Here is a 27,924-nt window from a genome sequence, read left to right on the forward strand (position 1 = left end):
GAAGCACATCAGATCAGAATGAATAAAGTGACAACAGCTTTTTCTCCCTCACCACCTAGTCTGGATCACAGCAGGTTGCTTACTACTAGACCAGCACTATTGTCTCTCAGAGCTCTGAGTTCATAAACCTACATCACTCCGCATTGGTCTATTCTGCTCATCAGTCTATTCTTAGCCCGCTCTAAAATTAGCCATCTTCAAACACCAACCAATCGATGGAGAGATGTCTGATAAACTAAGTGATAGAGATGGAAGGGATGGGGACAAATGTGGAAGAGACCAGCCTAAATGTCATGTGGGACTCATGGCAGGGCTCGTCTAATGCCCCACTGGCCTCTCTATGTCCCATTTAGACTGTTATAAATCACCTCCTCATTGTCTGTCTCAACAGGATGGCACTGCCTGGCCAGCATAGACCTCTGCATGAATTACAAGTAGTCAGTACACTCAAACAATCAAGCTGATGAATCAAGCTCTCTTTTATAGCCCATAATGGATGCACTCTGATCAGTTCTAAATATAGTGCAATGTCATCAATTCATCATACACTGTGTTCTACTCATGTTCCAGGGTAGAGAAAATTAGGTTTTGAATGTCATGTCACCTTTCACTTGAGCATACTGTATTTGGGTTTGGTATTTCACACATGCATATTGTTTTAACAGGGCTGGCTTGGATTCTAGCTTGGATATGTGTTTGTGAGAGAGGAGGATAGAAAGGAAAAGGGCATGAATAGGAGATCTACAATACCCTGAGTGTGAGAAGAGCAGACTATGAGACAGAGTATGAGACCTACTATCAGAGTATAGAACCTACTAACAGAGTATGGGACCTACTATCAGAGTATGGGACCTACTATCAGAGTATAGAACCTACTGACAGAGTATGGGACCTATTACAGGGCCTACTATCAGAATATGGGACCTACTACAGGACCTACTATCAGAGTATGGGACCTACTAACAGAGTATAGAACCTACTGACAGAGTATGGAACCTACTATCAGAGTATAGAACCTACTGACAGAGTATGGGACCTATTACAGGGTCTACTATCAGAATATGGGACCTACTACAGGACCTACTATCAGAATATGGGACCTACTACAGGACCTACTATCAGAGTATGGGACCTACTAACAGAGTATGGGACATACTGGCAGAGTATGGGACCTACTAACAGAATAGGGGACCTACTAACAGAGTACGGGACCTACTAACAGAGAATGGGATCTATTGGCAGAGTATGGGACCTACTAACAGAGTATGGGATCTACTGGAAGAGTATGGGACCTACTACAGGGCCTACTATCAGAGTATGGGACTTACTACCAGAGAATGGGACCTACTATCAGAATATGGGACCTACTAACAGAGTACGGGACCTACTAACAGAGTATGGGACCTACTAACAGAGTATGGGACCTACTGAAAGTGTATGGGACCTACTACAGGGCCTACTATCAGAGTATGGGACCTACTAACAAAGTATGGGACCTACTAACAGAGTATGGGATCTATGGGCATAGTATGGGACCTACTGGCAAAGTACGGACCCTACTAACAGAGTATGGGATCTATTGGCAGAGTATGGGACCTACTAACAGAGTATGGGACCTACTGAAAGAGTATGGGACCTACTACAGGGCCTACTATCAGAGTATGGGACCTACTAACAGAGTATGGGACCTACTAACAGAGTATGGGATCTATGGGCATAGTATGGGACCTACTGGCAAAGTGCGGACCAACTAACAGAGTATGGTTCCTACTACAGGACCTACCATCAGAGTATGGTTCCTACTACAGGACCTACTATCAGAGGATGGGACCTACTATCAGAGGATGGGACCTACTACAGGACCAACTATGAGAGTATGGGACCTACTACAGGACCTACTATCAGAGGATGGGACCTACTAACAGAGTATGAGTCCTACTACAAGACCTACTATGAGAGTATGGGACCTACTACAGGACCTACAATGAGAGTATGGGACCTACTACAAGACCTACTATGAGAGTATGGGACCTACTACAGGACCTACAATGAGAGTATGGGACCTACTACAGGACCTAATATGAGAGTATGGGACCTACTACAGGACCTACAATGAGAGTATGGGACCTACTACAGGACCTACAATGAGAGTATGGGACCTACTACAAGACCTAATATGAGAGTATGGGACCTACTACAGGACCTACAATGAGAGTATGGGACCTACTACAGGACCTAATATGAGAGTATGGGACCTACTACAGGACCTAATATGAGAGTATGGGACCTACTACAGGACCTAATATGAGAGTATGGGACCTACTACAAGACCTAATATGAGAGTATGGGACCTACTACAGGACCTACAATGAGAGTATGGGACCTACTACAGGACCTAATATGAGAGTATGGGACCTACTACAGGACCTAATATGAGAGTATGGGACCTACTACAGGACCTACTAACAGAGTATGGGACCTACTACCAGAGTATGGGACCTACCATCAGAGTATAGGTCTACTACCAGAGTATGGGTCCTACTACCAGAGTATGGTTCTTACTACAGGACCTACTACCAGAGTATGGGTCCTACTACCAGAGTATGGGACCTACTACAGGACCTACTAACAGAGTATGGGTCCTACTACCAGAATATGGTTCCTACTACAGGACCTACCATCAGAGTATGGTTCCTACTACAGGACCTATTAACAGAGTATGGGACCTACTACCAGAGTATGGGACCTACCATCAGAGTATGGGTCCTACTACCAGAGTATGGGTCCTACTACCAGAGCATGGTTCCTACTACCAGAGTATGGGACCTACTATCAGAGTATGGGTCCTACTACCAGAGTATGGGACCTACTACCAGAGTATGGGACCTACCATCAGAGTATGGGTCCTACTACCAGAGTATGGGACCTACTACCAGAGTATGGGACCTACCATCAGAGTATGGGTCCTACTACCAGAGTATGGGTCCTACTAACAGAGTATGGGTCCTACTACCAGAGTATGGTTCCTACTACCAGAGTATGGTTCCTACTACAGGACGTACTAACAGAGTATGGGACCTACTACCAGAGTATGGGTCCTACTACCAGAGTATGGGACCTACCATCAGAGTATGGGTCCTACTACCAGAGTATGGGTCCTACTACCAGAGTATGGGTCCTACTACCAGAGTATGGGACCTACTACCAGAGTATGGGTCCTACTACCAGAGTATGGGTCCTACTACCAGAGTATGGGTCCTACTACCAGAGTATGGTTCCTACTACCAGAGTATGGTTCCTACTACAGGACGTACTAACAGAGTATGGGACCTACTACCAGAGTATGGGTCCTACTACCAGAGTATGGGTCCTACTACAGGACGTACTAACAGAGTATGGGACCTACTAACAGAGTATGGGACCTACTACCAGAGTATGGGTCCTACTACCAGAGTATGGTTCCTACTACAGGACCTACTATCAGAGTATGGGTCCTACTACCAGAGTATGGGTCCTACTACCAGAGTATGGGTCCTACTACCAGAGTATGGTTCCTACTACCAGAGTATGGTTCCTACTACAGGACCTACTAACATAGTATGGGACCTACTACCAGAGTATGGGTCCTACTACCAGAGTATGGGTCCTACTACCAGAGTATGGTTCCTACTACAGGACCTACTAACAGAGTATGGGACCTACTACCAGAGTATGGGTCCTACTACAGGACCTACTACCAGAGTATGGGTCCTACTACCAGAGTATGGGTCCTACTACCAGAGTATGGGTCCTACTACCAGAGTATGGTTCCTAGTACAGGACCTACTAACAGAGTATGGGACCTACTACCAGAGTATGGGTCCTACTACAGGACCAACTAACAGAATATGGGACCTACTACCACGGTTGGCTGCTCACCCTGCCAAACTGCCAGCCTTACATAGTGCTAGAGGGCAAGGAGAGGTGCCCTTCAAGAACAGATCTCTTCTGGTCCACTGGGCTTCTATCCCTGTTGCCTCTCCCTAACAAAAACACCTGAGAGAGAAGCCCTATGCTGAAGAAAAAGTGCACGACTATCCTCTCCTCTTTGACAAAGGCCGCCCACAATCTGTATCTTACAGATTTCATACAGTACAATATGAAAGCTAATTTGATATTGTCATTTCACTGTTCTGTTGGTTGGCTCTGGGTTTTTAAGTACATTGCTTGTGAATTCCCGGTCCCTTTCATGGTGTGTTAGTTAGACACACTGATTTAGATGTCATTCCACTTACCTCCTATCACTGTATACCCAGGTCACTGCTACAGTGGGTAGTGAAAGGTGAGGGGTCACACTGTCCTGCTAAGCACAGCCACAGACGTACAGCAGCGACCTGATGCTAGCAGGATCCCATAGGGCTGTGTGGAATGTAGCGACATGATGCTAGCAGGATCCCATAGGGCTGTGTGGAATGTAGCGACATGATGCTAGCAGGATCCTATAGGGCTGTGTGGAATGTAGGGGCAGGCTATGAGCTATCAGTCAGGGGATGGAGCATGGCGCCTGACAGCACTTGGGCACAGAAGCCTTTACACACAAGGCTGAGTGACAGACAGACAGACAGACAGACAGACAGACAGACAGACAGACAGACAGACAGACAGACAGACAGACAGACAGACAGACAGACAGACAGACGGACAGACGGACAGACGGACGGACGAACCACAAGTCAAACAGTCCTGCTGGTCATACTGTACCAGGGTTGCTAACCACTGTCCTGTAGCCTATATGGTTTTTGGTTCCCTTTGTGCTATACTGTAGCTAGAGGCGTATCTCTTCTAAACATGGATGGTTTTTATCCAGTGTCCTATTGTTTGGCTCCCCCAAAAGGATGTCTGTATCATCATCCTCCGTCTCTGACAGTTCCCATCCCCCCATCTGTCATATCAGAATGCCATGACACCATCATCAAGGCCTCTTGCCTTTTCCACAGCTGATAGAATGGACAATATTGATGTAGAACGGTAGAGCATTTTCTCTCCCTCCTTTCAATTGTATCAACATATTCATACAGTACACACACACACACACACACACACACACACACACACACACACACACACACACACACACACACACACACACACACACACACACACACACACACACACACGCACACACACACACTAACATACACAGAGACCACACTTAAAGACTATCAGCGTACCTGTGAAGGTGGTCTTGGTGATGGGTGGTGGATTACACATGGGTGATCTCCTGGTGTGGGGAGAAACAAAACACACATTGATACATCTCCTCCCAAAACAACACTACTGCACAACCTCCCATCTCTCCCCTATCGAACTCCTCCTATCTATCTTCCCCCTCTCTTTATCCCCCTCTTTGTCTCACTAACAGAGGTCAATATACTGCACCGTTCCCTGTTCAGCTGAATCAGTCCTCATTCATCACAGATCTCACGTTGAACAGGAGCAATATGGCAGGGGGGCACCTTTACTGAGTGTTGTTGTAGTCCCAGTCAAGAACAGTAGGGGGAGAACTACAGCAAAGCAGTGACATTCACGTCTTCTCCACCACATTGTGTAAAATGCAGCAGCAACAAGTGCCTGGCTGTATAGCGCGCAGACCAAAGAGAGATGGTAGGGGGAATACTGAAGCCATTTTTAACAAAACACCATAGCAGGAGACTTCATTTGGAGATATCATCTCCAAATGCACTAATATTTGGCAATAAATTGGTTATTTGGGTGCCTTGCTCTAGACTACTACACAGCAGTAAATACAGATTCATTGAGTATACAGTGTATGCTTCTGAGGACTTACTTGTTGGACGCTCTGTCTTGTGAACAATTGCTTAATGCAGCAAAATGATTCCGTACAGTTCTTAGACTGGCCAGAACCTGAAGGAGATCAGGACAGATTAACATTAAAACTCTCAAAATAATCTCACACGTTTGAACAGTGATTGAACAATGGGCCTGTGTCTATTGCACAATATCATGAAAACATACTCTACTGTGGTTTCCCCAAGGAATTAGGCAGCAAAACAACACAATACAACTTGTTTAGCATGTGTGCCATTGCTCACCTGTGCAAATGGTGTTACAATCATATCGTCGCCATGACTGCAAAAAGAGAACAAGATAAAGAGAGGTTACATTTTATTTTTTGACACACCTGGACACACTTTTATACACAGATCTAAACATGACCTTCAAATTTCCACCCGCTCAGTGACAAAGAGGAAATGACTCCAGCCATGTTATGGCAGTACGTGTAGCATGGATATATGGCATGTCTACTAGGCTATATTATGGATATATCCATAAACATATCTGCTTCTTCATTGACTCTATGCACTTTCACTTTTTACCACGAGCCAGGAACGTGCCAATAGAGTGGACCCCCGCTTCTCTGAAAAACCTGCCAATGACTCGCATGGCAGCTCCTAAATTCTGACACTGGTCACAACGACCGCAAGAAACCTCTTTCCTCCTCTCCTTCTAAATGACTGTCTCCCTGGGTTCCTGTGGGTGTAAAACAGTGTGCAATCCCCCCAACCCCTCCTCACTTTATCCCCCAATCCCCACCCACTTCCTGTGCTGCCACAAGTCTGTGGGCACAAAGTAAGGGGGTGGCATCATGCCCTGTCATCCTAGGAGACTAGGGTGGAATGTGCCACAAACACTGCCCTCTGAACTTAGAGAAAGAGGGAGGGCGGGAATGGGAGGAAGAAATAGACATGAAGAAAAATCACCTGCTCCAAGGTTATCACATCCTATCACATCCTATCACTGACATTTCATTAGCAGCAGTAGTAGTTATGGTCATAGAAGTAAACTGGTAAACTATTACAGAGGCAATCTCAATCCTCTATTTCTCCATAACATTCTTCTATATCGTACCTTTTCAGTAAAGGGGAAAATACTTTTATAGAGCTTGAAAAAGAGGACAAGCGAAAGAGAGAGAGGGAGGGCGATAGAGAGATGTTTCACATGCCAATAAAGCCCCTTAAATTGAACTGAGAGAGAGCGTGAGAGAGAGAGAACGAGTGGGGAGGGAGAGAGAGAGAGAGATTAGGCTAGAGGTTGCATTCCAGCTTCACTCTCCTCCTGACTTCCCTCCCCCCAGCCCCTAACACTGGTTTGTGTTAGCTAGTACCCAGCAGGATTTATTTATTTTTTATCTGCAGACAGAACTGTTTACATAGAGGCACCAAAGAAATTTCAGTAAGATTCTGTCAGTAAATTATTTCCTTAGAGACATCTATGTTTGTTTCCCTAGAAAAGCAAGTCATTTAGTCCAATATACTGTGTTTGGGATTCATGTCAGTGTTAGATAGCAAAGACATCGGTTTCTAATTTTACTGTACATCAATGATAAGCCCCAGAGTAACAGTTGGCCCTCAGATTAACATTTGGCCCTCAGAGTAACAGTTGGCCCCCAGGGTAGCAGTTGGCCCCCAGAGTAACAGTTGGCCCCCAGAGTAACAGTTGGCCCTCAGAGTAACAGTTGGCCCCCAGGGTAGCAGTTGGCCCCCAGAGTAACAGTTGGCCCCCAGAGTAACAGTTGGCCCTCAGAGTAGCAGTGTGCCTCCAGGGTAAAAGTTGGCCTCCAGAGTAACAGTTGGCCCCCAGAGTAACAGCTGGCCTCCAGAGTAACAGTTGGCCCCCAGGGTAACAGTTGGCCCCCAGAGTAACAGTTGGCCCCCAGGGTAACAGTTGGCCCCCAGAGTAACAGCTGGCCTCCAGAGTAACAGTTGGCCCCCAGGGTAACAGTTGGCCCCCAGAGTAACAGCTGGCCCCCAGAGTAACAGCTGGCCTCCAGAGTAACAGTTGGCCCCCAGGGTAGCAGTTGGCCCCCAGAGTAACAGTTGGCCTCCAGGGTAACAGTTGGCCTCCAGAGTAACAGTTGGCCCCCAGAGTAACAGCTGGCCTCCAGAGTAACAATTGGCCTCCAAGGTAGCAGTTGGCCCCCAGAGTAACAGTTGGCCTCCAGGGTAACAGTTGGCCTCCAGAGTAACAGTTGGCCCTCAGAGTAACAGTTGGCCCCCAGGGTAGCAGTTGGCCCCCAGAGAAACAGTTGGCCCCCAGAGTAACAGTTGGCCCTCAGAGTAACAGTTGGCCCCTAGGGTAGCAGTTGGCCCCCAGAGTAACAGTTGGCCTCCAGAGTAACAGTTGGCCCCCAGAGTAACAGCTGGCCTCCAGAGTAAAGGGGTGCCGTACTACTATGGCTGACCCTGTAAAACAACACACTTCACTGCACCTATCCGGTGTACTGTATGTGACAAGAAAAAAAACAAAATACCAATAAAAAAATACTAAACAAACATCTAACACTGCATGGCAAATGGGTTAGCTGGTAGCCTTGTGGTTAAGAGTGTTCAAATCAAAAATCCCCCCAAAAAATCAAAAAAATGTTTTTGTCACATACACATGGTTAGCAGATGTTAATGCGAGTGTAGCGAAATGCTTGTGCTTCTAGTTCCGACAATGCAGTAATAACCAACAAGGATTCTAACCTAACAATTCCACAACTACTACCTTATACACACACGTGTAAAGGGATAAAGAATATGTACATAAAGATATATGAATGAGTGATGGTACAGAACGGCATAGGCAAGATGCAGTAGATGGTATAGAGTACAGTATATACATATGAGATGAGTAATGTAGGGTATATAAACATAAAGTGGCATAGTTTAAAGTGGCTAGTGATACATGTATTACATAAAGATGGCAAGATGCAGTAGATGATATAGAGTACAGTATATACATATACATATACATATGAGGTGAGTAATGTTGGGTATGTAAACATTATATTTAAGTGGCATTGTTTAAAGTGGCTAGTGATACATTTTTACATAATTTCCATCAATTCCCATTATTAAAGTGGCTGGAGTTGAGTCAGTATGTTGGCAGCGGCCACTAAATGTTAGTGGTGGCTGTTTAACAGTCTGATGGCCTTGAGATAGAAGCTGTTTTTCAGTCTCTCGGTCCCTGCTTTGATGCACCTGTACTGACCTCACCTTCTGGATGATAGCGGGGTGAACAGGCAGTGGCTCGGGTGGTTGTTGTCCTTGATGATCTTTATGGCCTTCCTGTGACATCGGGTGGTGTAGGTGTCCTGGAGGGCAGGTAGTTTGCCCCCGGTGATGCGTTGTGCAGACCTCACTACCCTCTGGAGAGCCTTACGGTTGTGGGCGGAGCAGTTGCCGTACCAGGCGGTGATACAGCCCGACAGGATGCTCTCGATTGTGCATCTGTAGAAGTTTGTGAGTGCTTTTGGTGACAAGCCAAATTTCTTCAGCCTCCTGAGGTTGAAGAGGCGCTGCTGCGCCTTCTTCACAACGCTGTCTGTGTGGACCAATTCAGTTTGTCCGTGATGTGTACACCGAGGAACTTAAAACTTTCCACCTTCTCCACTACTGTCCCGTCGATGTGGATAGGGGGGTGCTCCCTCTGCTGTTTCCTGAAGTCCACAATCATCTCCTTTGTTTTGTTGACGTTGAGTGTGAGGTTATTTTCCTGACACCACACTCCGAGGGCCCTCACCTCCTCCCTGTAGGCCGTCTCGTCGTTGTTGGTAATCAAGCCTACCACTGTAGTGTCGTCCGCAAACTTGATGATTGAGTTGGAGGCGTGCATGGCCACGCAGTCGTGGGTGAACAGGGAGTACACGAGAGGGCTCAGAACGCACCCTTGTGGGGCCCCAGTGTTGAGGATCAGTGGGGTGGAGATGTTGTTACCTACCCTCACCACCTGGGGGCGGCCCGTCAGGAAGTCCAGGACCCAGTTGCACAGGGCGGGGTCGAGACCCAGGGTCTCGAGCTTGATGACGAGTTTGGAGGGTACTATGGTGTTAAATGCTGAGCTGTAGTCGATGAACAGCATTCTCACATAGGTATTCCTCTTGTCCAGATGGGTTAGGGCAGTGTGCAGTGTGGTTGCGATTGCGTCGTCTGTGGACCTATTGGGTCGGTAAGCAAATTGGAGTGGGTCTAGGGTGTCAGGTAGGGTGGAGGTGATATGGTCCTTGACTAGTCTCTCAAAGCACTTCATGATGACGGAAGTGAGTGCTACGGGGCGGTAGTCGTTTAGCTCAGTTACCTTAGCTTTCTTGGGAACAGGAACAATGGTGGCCCTCTTGAAGCATGTGGGAACAGCAGACTGGGATAAGGATTGATTGAATATGTCCTTAAACACACCAGCCAGCTGGTCTGCGCATGCTCTGAGGACGCGGCTGGGAATGCTGTCTGGGCCTGCAGCCTTGCGAGGGTTAACACGTTTAAATGTTTTACTCACCTCGGCTGCAGTGAAGGAGAGCCCGCAGGTTTTGGTAGCGGGCCGTGTCAGTGGCACTGTATTGTCCTCAAAGCGAGCAAAAAAGTGATTTAGTCTGTCTGTGAGCAAGACATCCTGGTCCGCGACGGGGCTGGTTTTCTTTTTGTAATCCGTGATTGACTGTGTTGGGCCACTAACCGAAAGGTTGCTGGTTTGAATCCTTGCGCTGACTAGGTGAAAAATATGTTGATGTGCCCTTGTGCAAGGCACTTAACTACAATTGCTCCTGTAAGTTGGTCTGGATGTGTCAACTGGAAAAAGTAAAGGGACTCAGTATGAACATCATGTAACATAGAGCCTGGCGAGGAGCTGGCTTGTGAACTTGTGATCAATACCATTTAGAGAGGCAGGGTGATTTTAGTGTGGTATTCTAATAGGTGGGTTAGGCTAAGGCAGGGTCATTCAGCCACTATCATAGGGTGTGTCCAGAATGGCAGCCTATTCCCCACACACTGCACTACTTTTGACAAGAGCCCTATGTGGGTAAACAAAAGTAGTAGGGTACCATTTGGGGGAATAGGGTACCATGTGGGACGCAACACTAGTGACAGGGAGAGACAGGAGGGATATGGCTACCGCCTTACTACAGACTGAATGGAGATACACTGTCTTCAGTCAATACATAATTTCCTGTTTGAGCGTAACTGGATAGTCATCTTGGTAAGTGGCAGATGGTTGATGGTTACACAGCTCTATACTAATACACTTCAATGGTAACTCATCCCTGTGTCTGTGTCTGTGTCTCTGTCTGTGTCTCTCTCTGTGTCTCTCTCTGTGTCTCTGTCTCTGTGTCTCTGTCATCTCTGTCTCTGTCATCTCTGTCTCTGTGTTCACTGTTCAAGTTACATGTGTGTCCGTTACTAAAGCTAGAAGAGAGGCAGAAATTAAACTGAAGAACATTGGAAACCTTAGATGTGTGTGTATTGATTTGGTCACCTTGGGGATAACGAGTAAGTTGGTGACCCAATGGCAATCTATAGTTGTAGTAAGTGAAGGAATTTAAGACAATACATACCTAAAAATAGAGCCTTCAAATGTGATCACCAAACTAACTGAAGAATGCAAGGCCTTTACATTCTCAAGGTTCACACTCAGGGTACTACAGCTAGCTGTCCTACAAGTGTAAGATTTGCTTTCCCCTACTGCTGAGGGAAACAGGCTTACAATAGAGACGTGACACCTCAATCAAACAGTGGCCTGGGGAGGGACAACAAGCACACTGACAGACAGCTATCAAGTTAAATAACCTCTATGAAAACAATCCATCTCTTCAGTGAGAGAAATAGTAATGCATGTGTAGAAAGATAATGTGTGTGTGTGTGGATGGGGGGCGGCAATAGGTGAGCTATGATCGACTGAAATAGAACAAGAGAGAGAGTGTGAGACTGAGTGTGAACAGAGAGGCAGCTGGAGAAAGGAACACTCACATGTCACTGGCGATGGAGGAGTTTCTGGACATGGACTTCGGTGACAGGTCATAGTCCGAGTCGGAGCGGTAGAGGAAGGACTCTCTCCGCTGACTGTGGACAAAGTTGCCCTGCAGTATGAGCCCAGACCCCGGGCTGGCCATGGGGTCCAGTGGGCTGCGCCCTGACGATGTGCCGTTGTCCACATCGAAACTGTCACACAACAACCAGAGAGAGAGAAGAAACATTAGACATAATCATTAGCCAGTGTGGCTGTTTGAAACACTGGATGTCTGTTTGGCTTTTTGTTAATTTGTACTTTAAAGAACACTGGGCAGGTTGTTTAGGATTCTAAACATTCTCTCAAATATCCAAAAGCCTTTATGTGGCAACTGTATCTCAGGCCAGTACTGCAGCTGTATTGGTGAGTAACACAGCTCTGATAAAGACAATGACTCATTGGGTCACCGCCACCACCTGGGACAATGACGTAATCTCCATGTGATGTCACCGCTCCTTAGTGTCCCCCCAGATGATCCTCACCCCAAGGATTACACCTGTCACCCAGGGTTACCTGACCTGTTACCTGAGTAACTAGACCTAATCCTCCAGTGGAAGTGATTCCCCTCTGTGTAGCACCAGACACATCATCCTCATCGTAATCACCACTGTCAGCTATGTGATGAGAAAAGCTGTGGCGATAACGTGTGTGCATCCGTGCATGCGTGCTTGTATGTGTGGTGAAGGGAACAGTGTGAGCTGAGTGGACTGGGTCAGCTGATTCTGTGCTCATCACTGTGTATATTGATGGCATGTTGTTGTGGCTATGGATGGGTACAGCACATTATGCACTCTGTCTGCTCTGAACAGCATATTCCCTCTATCACCTGGATGAAGAGCGTCTCCCTGGAACTTTAGAATGAAATCCAATGGCAGATTCTGGCCTTTGATTCAACATTCCTATTTATTGAAATACATTACATCAAAAATGGCCACTGATTCAATCTGTGTTTAACTGTAGGATTCCCTAATAGAACCATGTGATTCCATAAAGATTTAACATGACATGAGATTCAGCAACAAAAAAGGACTGTAATCAAGTCACATATTCAAAAATAGCACTGATGGCGATCCCACTGTAGTGTATCATTTAAGCCTTTTCTCCCATCTTCCTGCTTCTTTCATAATACCAGGGTCATTCAGACACACAGGCATTCACAATTGCAAAGTATAGTAGAGTGGAGGCTGCTGAGGATGAGGACAGCTCATAATAATGTCTGGAGCTGTGTAAATGGACTGGGGTCAAACTGGTGTCAGTTGTTAAGGAAGACTATAGTTGGAAGAGTTGCAGAGTTAATTGAAAATAATGGCAATGTTGATTAGATGCTTTTAATAAGGCTATTTTCTCTTGCACCATGAGGTCTCTGCTCTAGAAACTCATGGACAATATGGACACAGATATAAAAAATGTATACACTTTTAAAAAGTTATTAAAGTATAAATTACCAAAACTTCCATAGATTGCGACAGATTACAGATGATTCCGGTAATTTTGGTATATTACCGGTAGCTTTGCAACCCTACCCCTAGGTCATATCACTGCACCAGGCCAGGGTTCAGCCTGAAACACACCCACACACACCCACACATTACACACACATTATAGATGCCACTCCACCTAACACTGCAATCCACAGCCAGAATACCAGCATGTCTATCTCTCGCACACAGAATGATATTCTGGCGTAACCATTTGCTGTCACACAGGACATACCAAGACTTAGCCAATGAGGCTCATTGCAGGTCAAAACTTTGCTTTCTTAGATGTGCTTACTCAATCCAGCACCTGGGAAACATTTTAGGATGTGCTCCGCTAAAGAACACAGGACATTCCAAAAATGTTTTCATGGGTAATCATGTGGTTATAAGTCTGTGATGTCCTCAGCCCAGTGTCCACCCAGAGGACAGAGCAGGAAGGGCCCGAGAAGCTGAGAGGCAGGGTCTAGGAGGCAGAGGCCTTAAAGGAAAACTCCACCCAAAAACTATCTTTTGGTATTAGTTTCATTCGTCCATTGTTGATATAGTCCAAATGTTTTGCATGTCAGCAATCACGTTCTCAAGATATATAACATTCAAAATACAGAAATACAGCCGGTACGATGCACGGCGGATGGGGTGGCCCATTCATTTTCAATGAAGCCTAGGGGGGGGGGGGCGAAATTCAAGTTTCAGTTTCAGGTTTTAACGTCACATGCATGTACAGTGAAATGCCTTTCTTGCAAGCTCTAAACTCAACAATGCAGTAATCAATAACATTGTATCAACGTAGTCTGCGTGGTGAAACGTCAGCAGTACGTCCAACAGCCGGACCAGCTAACTTTCCCACTCTAGCTAGCTGACATTATCAGTTTACAGAGTCACGTTTAACAATAAAAATCATTGTTTTCTCATCTATTTTTGTATTAATCATTATTATTGTTATTTCATTTTTATAAGATGTTTAAAAATATTTGATAAACAATACAAAACATGCACATACAAATACAAACATTACTACATCACCCCTACCCAGACCCACTAGACCCTTCTTATCTCCGGCGCCCGCATCACTTTCTGTCACATGTTCTCAAACTGTACTGTTTTGTTTCTCTCCGTCGCCCACACTCTTTAAATTTTTAGATAATAAAGCATTTTCCATTGCGTGAACGATGGAGGATTGGCTGATTTCCAGTTTTTGAGTATACGCTTTTTTTAAAGATAATTGATGAGAAGAGTATTGTCCAACCCATCAGTTATCTCACTACACCCTCATATGACATGTCTTGAAATATACAGACAGACGAATTGAAAGTAAATTTACATTGCAATACCTCTGACATACATAACTTTGGATTTTGTAACATTCCCAGAAGGCATGAATTATTGGGTCATTAGTAGTTTTACACTTCAGACATGACTCTGCCGTTGTGCTATAGAATTTTAAAATCTTGTATAATAAATTTAATACATTAATTTATACTGGAATAAGCGTACATTTTCGTTAACTGTAATCTAATGGAATAATCATTTATGTTGCATGTAAATACGTTTTTATGCATGCTTATGATGTTATAGAGATTCACTTTTTGCACGTTGATAATGTTTGTTTATTTTGTTGTTATGAAGGCACTAGCTGCTTTGACTAAAGGGACAAGTGGTGTATTCGGCGGGGTACTCTGCGATATTCCGGTTGGTGTCTGCAAAGCGCGTCAGAGGCAGAGAGACAGGGCCTAGGAAGCAAAGGACAGAGAGGCAGATACTGTAGGCCTTGGAGCAGGGGTGTCAAACTCCTTCCATGGAGGGCAGAGTGTTTTTGGTTTCTCCTTTCAATTTGTATCCAATTAAGACCTAGACAACGAGGTGAGAGGAGTTCAAAACTAGTTAGTGACCCTAATTCATCAGAGAGGCTGAGAGACAGGGCCTGGGAGGCAGAGCCTGAGAGGCAGGGCCTGGGAGACAGAGGGGATGAGGGGCCCGGGAGGCAGAGCCTGAGAGGCAGGACCTGGGAGACAGAGAGGCTGAGAGGCAGGGCCTATGGGACAGAGAGACAGAGAGGCAAGGCCTGGGTGGCAGAACCTGAGAGGCTGAGAGGCAGGGCCTGGGAGACAGAGAGGCTGAGAGGCAGGGCCTACGGGACAGAGAGACATGGAGGCAAGGCCTGGGAGGCAGAACCTGAGAGGCTGAGAGGCAGGGCCTGGGAGAGAGAGCGGCTGAGAGGCAGGGCCTGGGAGAGAGAGCGGCTGAGAGGCATAACTAGGGCTGTTGTGGTGACCATATTACTGCCACACCGGCAGTCACTAGTCACGAAGGCAGTCAAATTCCATGTGACCGTTTAGTCATGGAAATTAGGCTTCTCCAAGCTCTGATGCTGCTGATGGTCATTAATAGCCTACCAAACTTGCTAACTGCCTGGTACTCATCACTCTATTGTCCCTCGAATCATGCTGACGTCTATGCAAATATCACAGATAGAAGGAGCTTAGTTACCAGTATCTTTGTTAAGATGGCTTGTTCTAAAAAAAGAAAAGTTGACTCTGAAAATCATATATTCATTCGAGGACGGGTGGACGGAACAGTATGTATTCATTCTCTCTGCAACTAGCACAAAACCAATGTGTCTGATATGCAGTGAGTCCGTAGCTCTCGTGAAAAGTGCCAATGTTAAGTTCCATTATGACACCAGGCATAGTAAATTCGATCAGAAGTATCCCCTGAACACGGAGGTGAGAACAAACAAAATTAACCAACTCAAATCCCAATATGAGAGTTCCATCAAAGTCCTTGTCAATTCACTGACAGCCCAACAACGTGCAATGGCGTGTTCAATGAGGATAGCTTGGGATTTGGGAAAACACCCAAAAACATTTTCAGACGCTGAGATGGTAAAATAATGCATGTGTGAAGTTGCTGACACCTTGCTTGAAGGTGAACTAAAAGATGAGCTCATGGAAGAGATCAAACAGGTCCCACTGTCAGGTCCCACTGTCAGGTCCCACTGTCAGGTCCCACTGTCAGGTCCCACTGTCAGGTTCCACAGCAATGAGGAGAACTAAAATATTAGCTGAAGATTTAACTTCACAACTTGATGAGGCCATTCAGAATGCACCATGCATTTCATTAGTTGTGGATGAATCAACAGAAAACACTGATAACGCAAAGCTTCTGGTGGTTGTCAGATTATATAACAAAACAAAGAAAGGATTCAGTGAGAAGCTGTTAGTTTTAACAAATCTAGAAGCACACACATGGGGAGAGGATATACATGAGGCCAGCAAAGGGATGCTGACAGACAGGGGATAGATCTGATGTCAGAGGTCTCCATCACCACAGATGGAGCTCTAGCCATGACAGGAAGAGGGAAGGGAAGTGTTGCGAGTGTAACGGATGTGAAATGGCTAGCTAGTTAGCGGGTACGCGCTAGTAGCGTTTCAATCAGTTACGTCACTTGCTCTGAAACCTAGATGTAGTGTTGCCCCTTGCTCCGCAAGGGCCGCAGCTTTTGTGGAGCGATGGGTAACGACGCTTCGTGGGTGTCAGTTGTTGATGTGTGCAGAGGGTCCCTGGTTCGCGCCCGTGTCGGGGCGAGGGGACGGTTTAAAGTTATACTGTTACACACATTTAAAAGAGGACCACCCTGACCTAACATCATATCACTGCATCATCCATCAATCTGTCCTGTGTGCCAGTTTGGGAAAATAGTATTCTGAGGTCATGACAACGATGATGAAACTGATCAACTTTTTGAGAGCAACATCATCCCTACAACACCGCCTGCCACGAGGCATTCTGACAGAGGCCAATGACAGCTGTGATGACTTACTACTGCACAACAATGTCAGACGGCTCAGCAAAGGCAGGGTTTTGGAACGCTTTTGGGCCATTCAGGAGGTCATCAAAGCTTTCTTATCAGAGCAAAAGGGTGACAAGGCAACTTGGTTTTCAGAGTTTTTGGAAGATGAGGAGAAGATGAAAACAATTGCATTTTTGACAGACATTACATCACACCTTAATAAACAGAATTGTCACGTTCCTGACCTGTTTTCTGTTAGTTTTGTATGTGTTAGTTGGTCAGGACGTGAGTTTGGGTGGGCAGTCTATGTTTTCTGTTTCTATGTTGGTTTAAAGGGTGACCTAATATGGCTCTCAATTAGAGGCAGGTGTTTTTCATTTCCTCTGATTGAGAGTCATATTAAGGTAGGTGTTTTCACACTGTTTGTTTGTGGGTGGTTGTCTCCTGTGTCTGTGTAAGTGTATGTTGCGCCACACGGGACTGTTTTCGGTTTTGTTTGTTCGTTCGTTTTATGTAGTCAGTTTGCCTGTTCATGCGTTCTTCGTGTTTAATGTAAGTTCGTCGTCCAGGTCTGTCTACATTCGTTTTGTTATTTTGTTAGTTACTTCAAGTATAGTTCGTTTTTTGTCTTCGTTGTTTTGTTGTGTCTAAATGAATTCATGTCTAAGTATAACGCTGCGTCTTGGTTCAATCCATGCTCCTCCTCTTCGGATGAAGAGGAAGAGGAGAACCGTTACAGAACCACCCACCTCTCCAGAACCAAGCAGCGCAAGTTCGAGCAGCGGCCAAGAGATCAGGACTCATGGACTTGGGAGGACGTATTAAACGGCAAGGGTTGCTACACATGGGAGGAGATCCTGGCTGGAAGGGATCGCCTTCCATGGGAACAGCTGGAGGCACTGAGGAGAGCAGAGGCAACCGGACAAGGGAACCGGAGATATGAAGGTACGCGGCTAGCGAGGAAGCCCGATAAGAAACCCCAAAAATTTATTGGGGGGGGGCTAAGAGGTAGTGGGCCAAGGGCAGGTAGGAGACCTGCGCCCACTTCTCAGGCTAACCGTGGAGAGCGGGAGTACGGGCAGACACCGTGTTACGCAGTAGAGCGCACGGTGTCTCCTGTACGTGTGCATAGCCCAGTGCGGGTTATTCCACCTCCCCGCACTGGTAGGGCTAGATTGAGCGTTGAGCCGGATGTCATGAAGCCGGCTCTACATATCTGGCCACCAGTACGTCTCTTTGGGCCGGCTTACATGGCACCAGCCTTACGCATGGTGTCCCCGGTTCGCCAACACAGCCCAGTGCGGGTTATTCCACCTCCCCGCACTGGTCGGGCGACGGGGAGCATTCAACCAGGTAAGGTTGGGCAGGCTCAATGCTCAAGGGAGCCAGTACGCTTGCACGGTCCGGTATTTCCGGCGCTACCTCCCCGCCCCAGCCCAGTACCACCAGTGCCTACTCCACGCACCAGGCTTCCAGTGCGTTTCCAGAGCCCTGTTCCTCCTCCACGCACTCTCCCTATGGTGCGTGTCTCCAGCCCAGTGCCTCCAGTTCCGGCACCACGCACTAAGCCTCCTGTGCGTCTCCAGAGCCCTGTACGCACTGTTCCTTCTCCCCGTACTCGTCCTGATGTGCGTGCACTCAGCCCGGTGCCACCAGTGCCGGTACCACGCACCAGGCCTATAGTGCGCTTCGAGAGGTCAGTGTGCCCTGTCCCTGCTCCCCGCACTAGGCTTGAAGTGCGTGTCTCCAGTCCGGTGCCTCCAGTTCCGGCACCACGCACCAGGCCTACAGTGCGTCTCAGCCGGCCAGAGTCTGCCGTCTGCCCAACGGCGCCTGAACTGTCCGTCTGCCAAGCGCCGCATGAACTGCCCGTCTGTATTGAGCCTTCAAAGCCGCCCGTCTGCCATGAGCCTGCAAAGCCGCCCGTCTGCCATGAGCCTACAGAGCCTTCCGCCAGACTAGAGCCGCTAGAGCCTTCCGCCAGACAGGAGCCGCTAGAGCCTTCCGCCAGACAGGAGCAGCCAAAGCCTTCCGCTAGACAGGATCAGTCTGAGCCATCCGTCTCCGCAGCGCCATCTGAGCCATCCGTCTCCTCAGAGCCATCTGAGCCATCCGTCTCCCCAGCGCCGTCTGAGCCATCCGTCTCCCCAGCGCCGTCTGAGCCATCCGTCTCCTCAGCGCCATCTGAGCCATCCGTCTCCCCAGCGCCGTCTGAGCCATCCGTCTCCCCAGCGCCGTCTGAGCCATCCGTCTGTCCCGAGCCATTAGAGCCGCCCGTCTGTCCCGAGCCGTCAGAGCCGTTAGTCAGTCAGGAGCCGCTAGAGCCATTCGTCAGTCAGGATCTGCCAGAGCCGCCAACCAGACAGGATCTGCCAGAGCCGCCAACCAGACAGGATCTGCCAGAGCCGCCAACCAGACAGGATCTGCCAGAGCCGCCAGCGAGCCATGAGCGTCCAGAGCCGCCAGCGAGCCATGAGCGTACAGAGCCGTCAGCTAGCCATGAGCGTCCAGAGCCGTCAGCTAGCCATGAGCGTCCAGAGCCGTCAGCCAGCCATGAGCGTCCAGAGCCGTCAGCCAGCCATGAGCGTCCAGAGCCGTCAGCTAGCCATGAGCGTCCAGAGCCGTCAGCCAGTCATGAGCGGCCCCTCAGCCCAGAGCTGCCATTGATCCAGAACTGTCCCTCAGTCCAGAGCTGTCTCTCTGTCCGGAGCTGCCCTTCAGTCCGGAGTTGCCCCTCTATCCTGAGCTACCTCTCTATCCTGACCTACCTCTCTGTCCTGTGCTATATCTCTGTCCTGAACTACCTTATCCCGGTGCTGCCCCTTGTCTCGATGTTACCCAGGAAATTAAGTGGGTGGAATAGGAGGGTGGTCAGTCGTAGGGGGAAATGTAAGCTGGGATTGACTATGGTGGGGTGGGGACCTCGCCCAGAGCCTGAGCCACCACCGTGGTCAGATGCCCACCCAGACCCTCCCCTAAACTTTGTGCTGGTGCGCCCGGAGTTCGCACCTTAAGGGGGGGGTTATGTCACGTTCCTGACCTGTTTTCTGTTAGTTTTGTATGTGTTAGTTGGTCAGGACGTGAGTTTGGGTGGGCAGTCTATGTTTTCTGTTTCTATGTTGGTTTAAAGGGTGACCTAATATGGCTCTCAATTAGAGGCAGGTGTTTTTCATTTCCTCTGATTGAGAGTCATATTAAGGTAGGTGTTTTCACACTGTTTGTTTGTGGGTGGTTGTCTCCTGTGTCTGTGTAAGTGTATGTTGCGCCACACGGGACTGTTTTCGGTTTTGTTTGTTCGTTCGTTTTATGTAGTCAGTTTGCCTGTTCATGCGTTCTTCGTGTTTAATGTAAGTTCGTCGTCCAGGTCTGTCTACATTCGTTTTGTTATTTTGTTAGTTACTTCAAGTATAGTTCGTTTTTTGTCTTCGTTGTTTTGTTGTGTCTAAATAAATTCATGTCTAAGTATAACGCTGCGTCTTGGTTCAATCCATGCTCCTCCTCTTCGGATGAAGAGGAAGAGGAGAACCGTTACAAGAATGTTAAGCTACAGGGACGGGACAACACAGTTGTGTGATATGTGACAGTGTGATATGATAACAGCAGTCCAGGCTTTCCAGAAGAAATTGGAGCTTTTCAAGAATGATCTCCAGGGAGAACTTGTCCACTTCCCCAATCTTTTGGTGCAAACGCAGGGAGACAAAGATGTTCCCAACCATGTTGATTTCATCCAGAATCTTATGGATAACTTCAAGGCTCGGCTTTTGTTGGAAGAGAACTGTTGCTTATCATCCAGAACCCCTTCTTGGTCACAAATGTGACAAGGTTGTCAGAAGAAGCAAAACAGATCTTCAGATGGGTAGATGTTACATCACTGCAAATGGAGTTGATTAAGCTGCAAGAAAATGTGTCTTTGAAGGAGCAGGCTGGTGATTGTGACCTTGTCACTTTCTGGGGAAAGATGCTGCCTGCAGCTGATGTCCCTGTTCTCAGGAGACTGGCACCATTGATGCAGGGCAAGGCCCACAGTGACTTATACATGAATATTGTATGGCCCACAGTGACTTATACATGAATATTGCATGGCCCACAGTGACTCAACATGAATATTGCATGGCCCACAGTGACTCAACATGAATATTGCATGGCCCACAGTGACATACATGAATATTGCATGGCCCACAGTGACTCAACATGAATATTGCATGGCCCACAGTGACTCAACATGAATATTGCATGGCCCACAGTGACTCAACATGAATATTGCATGGCCCACAGTGACTTATACATGAATATTGCATGGCCCACAGTGACTTATACATGAATATTGCATGGCCCACAGTGACTTATACATGAATATTGCATGGCCCACAGTGACTCAACATGAATATTGCATGGCCCACAGTGACTTATACATGAATATTGCATGGCCCACAGTGACTTATACATGAATATTGCATGGCCCACAGTGACTTATACATGAATATTGCATGGCCCACAGTGACTTATACATGAATATTGCATGGCCCACAGTGACTTATACATGAATATTGCATGGCCCACAGTGACTCAACATGAATATTGCATGGCCCACAGTGACTCTACATGAATATTGCATGGCCCACAGTGACATACATGAATATTGCATGGCCCACAGTGACTCAACATGAATATTGCATGGCCCACAGTGACTCAACATGAATATTGAATGGCCCACAGTGACTTATACATGAATATTGCATGGCCCACAGTGACTTATACATGAATATTGCATGGCCCACAGTGACTTATACATGAATATTGCATGGCCCACAGTGACTTATACATGAATATTGCATGGCCCACAGTGACTCAACATGAATATTGCATGGCCCACAGTGACTCTACATGAATATTGCATGGCCCACAGTGACATACATGAATATTGCATGGCCCACAGTGACTCAACATGAATATTGCATGGCCCACAGTGACTCAACATGAATATTGAATGGCCCACAGTGACTTATACATGAATATTGCATGGCCCACAGTGACTTATACATGAATATTGCATGGCCCACAGTGACTTATACATGAATATTGCATGGCCCACAGTGACTTATACATGAATATTGCATGGCCCACAGTGACTTATACATGAATATTGCATGGCCCACAGTGACTTATACATGAATATTAATTCAAGGACCATGTACAATGGTTCACAGTGCACTTTTTGCATAGATAATTATGCAACCACTTCTGTTGCACGTTTACATTCAAAATAAGTTGTAATTTATTCAAATTGTAGTCTCATTTAATGTACATTTTATATAACAACATGTTTCCTAAGTCGTAGACGACTATGTTTGTTACTATGCAGTACCACAGCACCGATTGTCACGACTTCCGCCGAAGTCGGTCCCTCTCCTTGTTCGGGCGGCGTTCGGCGGTCGATGTCACCGGCCTAGCCATCGCCGATCCACTTTTCATTTTCCATTTGTTTTGTCTTTGTCTTACACACCTGGTTTCAATCCCCCAATTACTTGTTCATTATTTAACCCTCTGTTCCCCCATGTTTGTTTGTGAGTAATTGTTTTTATGTAATACGGTCCGTTATGTGGGCTCGCTTTATTGTATTGTATTTGTCTATTTTTGAGTAAATTACGTTTATTTACTCATATCTGCTGTCCTGCACCTGACTCCTCTACACAAGCTACACACAGACCTCATTACACCGATAAAGGATGATATGCATCCGGAAGCCAGGAGATGCTAAATGTGTTTATGTTCATTAAAGCTCAATTACCGTGAGACCGACAGTTATTTGCTTGACAATCACCGGCTGACGAAATTTAACCGCCAATGCCATAGGCATGGCCTGGGAGCCAGAGAGATAGACAGATAGAGTGGCAGGGCCTGGGAGAAAGCCCGAGAAACAGAGAGGCAGGGCTTGGGAGCCAGAGAGAGAGAGAGGCAGGGCCTGGGAGCCAGAGAGAGAGAGGCAGGGCCTGGGAGCCAGAGAGAGAGAGAGAGAGGCAGGGCCTCGGAGACAGAGAGGCAGAGAAGCAGAGAGGCAGGTCCTAGGAGACAGAGAGGCAGAGAAGCAGAGGCAGGTCCTAGGAGACAGAGAGGCAGAGAAGTAGAGAGGCGGAGAGGCAGGGCCTAGGAGACAGAGAGGCAGAGAAGCAGAGAGGCAGGTCCTAGGAGACAGAGAGGCAGAGAAGCAGAGAGGCAGAGAGGCAGGGCCTAGGAGACAGAGAGGCAGAGAAGCAGAGAGGCAGGTCCTAGGAGACAGAGAGGCAGAGAAGCAGAGAGGCGGAGAGGCAGGGCCTAGGAGACAGAGAGGCAGAGAAGCAGAGAGGCAGGTCCTAGGAGACAGAGAGGCAGAGAAGCAGAGAGGCGGAGAGGCAGGGCCTAGGAGACAGAGAGGCAGAGAAGCAGAGAGGCAGGTCCTAGGAGACAGAGAGGCAGAGAAGCAGAGAGGCAGGTCCTAGGAGACAGAGAGGCAGAGAAGCAGAGAAGCAGAGAGGCAGGTCCTAGGAGACAGAGAGGCAGAGAAGCAGAGGCAGGGCCTAGGAGACAGAGAGGCAGAGAAGCAGAGAGGCGGAGAAGCAGGGCCTAGGAGACAGAGAGGCAGAGAAGCAGAGAGGCAGGGCCTAGGAGACAGAGAGGCAGAGAGGCAGAGAGGCAGGGCCTAGGAGACAGAGAGGCAGAGAGGCTGGGTCTGAGAAGCAGAGAGACAGAGAGGCCTTAGAGGTAATGAGACAGCGATACCGCAGGGCCTGCGAGGCTGAATACCGCAGGGCCTGCAAGGCTGAAAGGCAGGGTCTGGGAGGCAGACAGCCACGTAGGGTCTAACTGCTCTGACCTTTGGATGGAAAATGTGCCAGTTTGGACTGGTGCCTAATTAGTGAGTGAAGGGAACACATATTGTCCTCATTACGCTGTACCCAGCTTCCTGTCTTCTTTCTCTCTTTCGGTCCTGTTTGTCTCTCTCTGGCCGCTCTCTGCACTCTATTTCTCTCTGCACCCTCCCTCTCTCTCCCCTCTCTGTCCTTCTGTCTCTATGTCATAGTTGTTAAAGCAGCGCTGAACCCTCGCCAGTTGCTATCACACTAAGTGACTGATAAATGACGTGTTCCCCACACTAACGCCCTAGCAGCACGTTGACTAAGGGTGGCAGGTAGCCTAGTGGTTAGAGCATTGGGACGGTAACCAAAATGTTGCTTGTTTGAATCTCTGAGCTGGCAAGGTGGAAAAATCTGTTCTGCCCTTGAGCAAGGCAGGTAACCCCCACAACAGCTGCTGCCAGGGCGCCGATTAAGCCAGCTCCCCGCACCTCTCTGATTCAGAGGGGTTGGGTTAAATGCAGAAGACACATTTTTGTTGAATGCATTCAGTTGTACAGCTGACTAGGTATCCTCCTTTCCCTTCTCTTTCCACTTATAAACCTGGACTCAGATACACAACACACACTGTTCTCATTAAGAGTTAGTCTCTGTATTGTATGTGTGTCTCATGAGTCAGTTATTATCCTGATGTCACACACTGCACCACTACGCATAACTGATAATAATACACGTGACAACCAGGATACAGTACGTACATGTGTGCTATATATAAATGAATGGGAGAACACTGAATGCAAAATAGCAACAAAGAGGACAAGAGTAAAAAAGGCACTGATTAAACAACATATTAAATTGCTTTTGGCCAAAGGATCTGTGGAATAAGTTTAAAGTGTGTAATACAGTGTGATATAATTCATCTACAATTGATGTTCTTAACCCTGGGAAACATGGGCCTGGGAGGCTCACAGGGATGTTGGTATCCACTGTACTCCACCATTTCATTTTTCAACTCAATACTATTCCCCCCCCCAAAAAAATAATTACATAAATGCATTGTAATTTAAGCTTTAAAACTGCAAAGTTTTCTCTCTGTGTCAATGGCAAAATTGCACAATATCAGCTTTAAAGCTGCAACAATAAAAAATATCACTGCCCTATAATAAAATGTGTAGAACTGCAGGAAATTAGCTTGAAAACGTGAACATTTTCTCTCTAATGCCAAGAGGGAGGCTTTTAAATGTTATTTTCCCAGGCCAGAGACTTGGTTCGTCCAGCCATCCACTGCAGGTGTTATAGTAAAACTACTTTTAGGCAATTTTCTTCACACTCAAGTTGTGTTCTGATTATGAGGGAGTCCCTGATGAATTTGCTATCACAAAAGGGGTCCCCAGTACCAAAAGGTTTGAGAACCCCTGCTGTAGTTAGGCTATAAACCCAGTCAACTGACTTGCCACAGGGCATCTCTGAGTCACAGGTGACGGGTATTAATACACATCTCCATGGCAGGGTCATCAGAACAGTAACCACAACAGAAGGGGGTATTGACTAGATGGTATACGGCTTATGTCAGAATTTACTTTTCGTAGCAGGTTAGGAGAATTAACATAGCAGGTCAGGAGAAATAGTTTAAGGTTAGGAAAAGGGTTAGGATAAGGATTAGCTTAAATGCCAAAATTTCAACATTTGACATCAATTTGACATAAACTGTATCCCTTTAGACACAGCAGAGGGGCTTGGTCTAGATGGCTATTAGGGAGGCCAGAGATGCGTGTCTTTGGTAAATAATCAACTGTGTAGAAAGGAGAGGAGACGGTAAGGAGAGACACTGTGGTGCTGACAGTGTGTGTCTTGCCCTTGGCCACAACTAAACATATCAGATAAACAACTAAACATATCAGATAAACAACTAAACATGTCAGATAAACAACTAAACATATCAGATAAACAACTAAACATATCAGATAAACAACTAAACATATCAGATAAACAACTAAACATATCAGATAAACAACTAAACATGTCAGATAAACAACTAAACATGTCAGATAAACAACTATACATATCAGATAAACAACTAAACATGTCAGATAAACAACTAAACATATCAGATAAACAACTAAACATATCAGATAAACAACTAAACATATCAGATAAACAACTAAACATATCAGATAAACAACTAAACATGTCAGATAAACAACTAAACATATCAGATAAACAACTAAACATATCAGATAAACAACTAAACATGTCAGCCAGCAAAAGCAAATAGAGAGACAGTGGGATAGGCGGAGGGTGTATTATGATGTCATACAGACGTGGCATGTGACATGGAAAATGTGAGGTGGGGATTGTGACACAAATAAGAAGGGGGGGTATTGCAGGGGTATTGCTTCTTTGAGACACATGGCATGTCTGTTAGGTATTGTGATTTCACATAGGGTGATATACTGTACAGAATGGAAGGTGAGATGTGATGGATGTCACAGAGACATGGCATGGTTGGGAGGGGAGAGGTATTGTGATGTCACGGAGACATATACTGTACTGCAGCTACTGTGACATAACAGGAGGAGACATAATGGAGAGTTCCCTTGTGGTAGAACCTGCTGTTCAATCTGTCAGCCATGAAGAAATGCTCATCTCTCTCTCTCTCTCTCTCTCTCTCTCTCTCTCTCTCTCTCTCTCTCTCTCTCTCTCTCTCTCTCTATCTCTATCTCTCTGTCTCTCTCTCTCTCTCTATCTCTCTCTCTCCCTCACTCTATCTCTCTCTCTCTCTCTATCTCTCTCTCCCCCCCCCCCCCCCCCCCTCTCTCTCTCTCTCAATTCAATTCAATTCAATTCAAGGGGCTTTATTGGCATGGGAAACATGTGTTAACATTGCCAAAGCAAGTGAGGTAGATATTATACAAAAGTGAAATAAACAATACAAATTAACAGTAAACATTACACATACAGAAGTTTCAAAACAATAAAGACATTACAAATGTTATATTATATATATACAGTGTTGTAACAATGTACAAATGGTTAAAGCACACAAGTTAAAATAAATAAGCATAAATATGGGTTGTATTTACAATGGTGTTTGTTCTTCACTGGTTGCCCTGTTCTTGTGGCAACAGGTCACAAATCTTGCTGCTGTGATGGCACACTGTGGAATTTCTCCCAGTAGATATGGGAGTTTATCAAAATTGGATTTGTTTTCAAATTCTTTGTGGATCTGTGTAATCTGAGGGAAATATGTCTCTCTAATATGGTCATACATTGGGCAGGAGGTTAGGAAGTGCAGCTCAGTTTCCACCTCATTTTGTGGGCAGTGTGCACATAGCCTGTCTTCTCTTGAGAGCCATGTCTGCCTACGGCGGCCTTTCTCAATAGCAAGGCTATGCTCACTGAGTCTGTACATAGTCAAAGCTTTCCTTAAGTTTGGGTCAGTCACAGTGGTCAGGTATTCTGCCACTGTGTACTCTCTGTTTAGGGCCAAATAGCATTCTAGTTTGCTCTGTTTTTTTGTTAATTCTTTCCAATGTGTCAAGTAATTATCTTTTTGTTTTCTCATGATTTGGTTGGGTCTAATTGTGCTGTTGTCCTGGGGCTCTGTGGGGTCTGTGTTTGTGTTTGTGAACAGAGCCCTAGGACCAGCTTGCTTAGGGGACTCTTCTCCAGGTTCATCTCTCTGTAGGTGATGGCTTTGTTATGGAAGGTTTGGGAATCGCTTCCTTTTAGGTGGTTGTAGAATTTAACGGCTCTTTTCTGGATTTTGATAATTAGTGGGTATTGGCCTAATTCTGCTCTGCATGCATTATTTGGTGTTCTACGTTGTACACGGAGGATATTTTTGCAGAATTCTGCATGCAGAGTCTCAATTTGGTGTTTGTCCCATTTTGTGAAATCTTGGTTGGTGAGCGGACCCCAGACCTCACAACCATAAAGGGCAATGGGCTCTATGACTGATTCAAGTATTTTTAGCCAGATCCTAATTGGTATGTTGAAATTTATG

The 27,924-nt window shown here is 46.5% G+C and overlaps 1 protein-coding gene across 2 annotated transcripts in view; it reads right to left on the reverse strand.

Annotated features, from left to right (window-relative positions):
• The window catches only part of LOC120053554 (cAMP-specific 3',5'-cyclic phosphodiesterase 4D-like), a 275,152-nt gene that overhangs the window by 17,450 nt on the left and 229,778 nt on the right, over positions 1-27,924 (reverse strand). For both annotated transcript variants that reach the window (XM_039000723.1, XM_039000803.1), the window contains exons 2-5: positions 11,781-11,972; positions 6,093-6,129; positions 5,828-5,904; positions 5,211-5,260 (exon numbers count right to left, since the gene is read on the reverse strand). In XM_039000723.1, coding sequence (XP_038856651.1) covers positions 5,211-5,260; positions 5,828-5,904; positions 6,093-6,129; positions 11,781-11,972 — 356 coding nt within the window. The remainder of the gene's footprint in view (positions 1-5,210; positions 5,261-5,827; positions 5,905-6,092; positions 6,130-11,780; positions 11,973-27,924) is intronic.

This window comes from Salvelinus namaycush, chromosome 1 (assembly GCF_016432855.1).
Source record: "Salvelinus namaycush isolate Seneca chromosome 1, SaNama_1.0, whole genome shotgun sequence".
In the NCBI taxonomy this organism is placed as follows: Eukaryota; Metazoa; Chordata; class Actinopteri; order Salmoniformes; family Salmonidae; genus Salvelinus; species Salvelinus namaycush.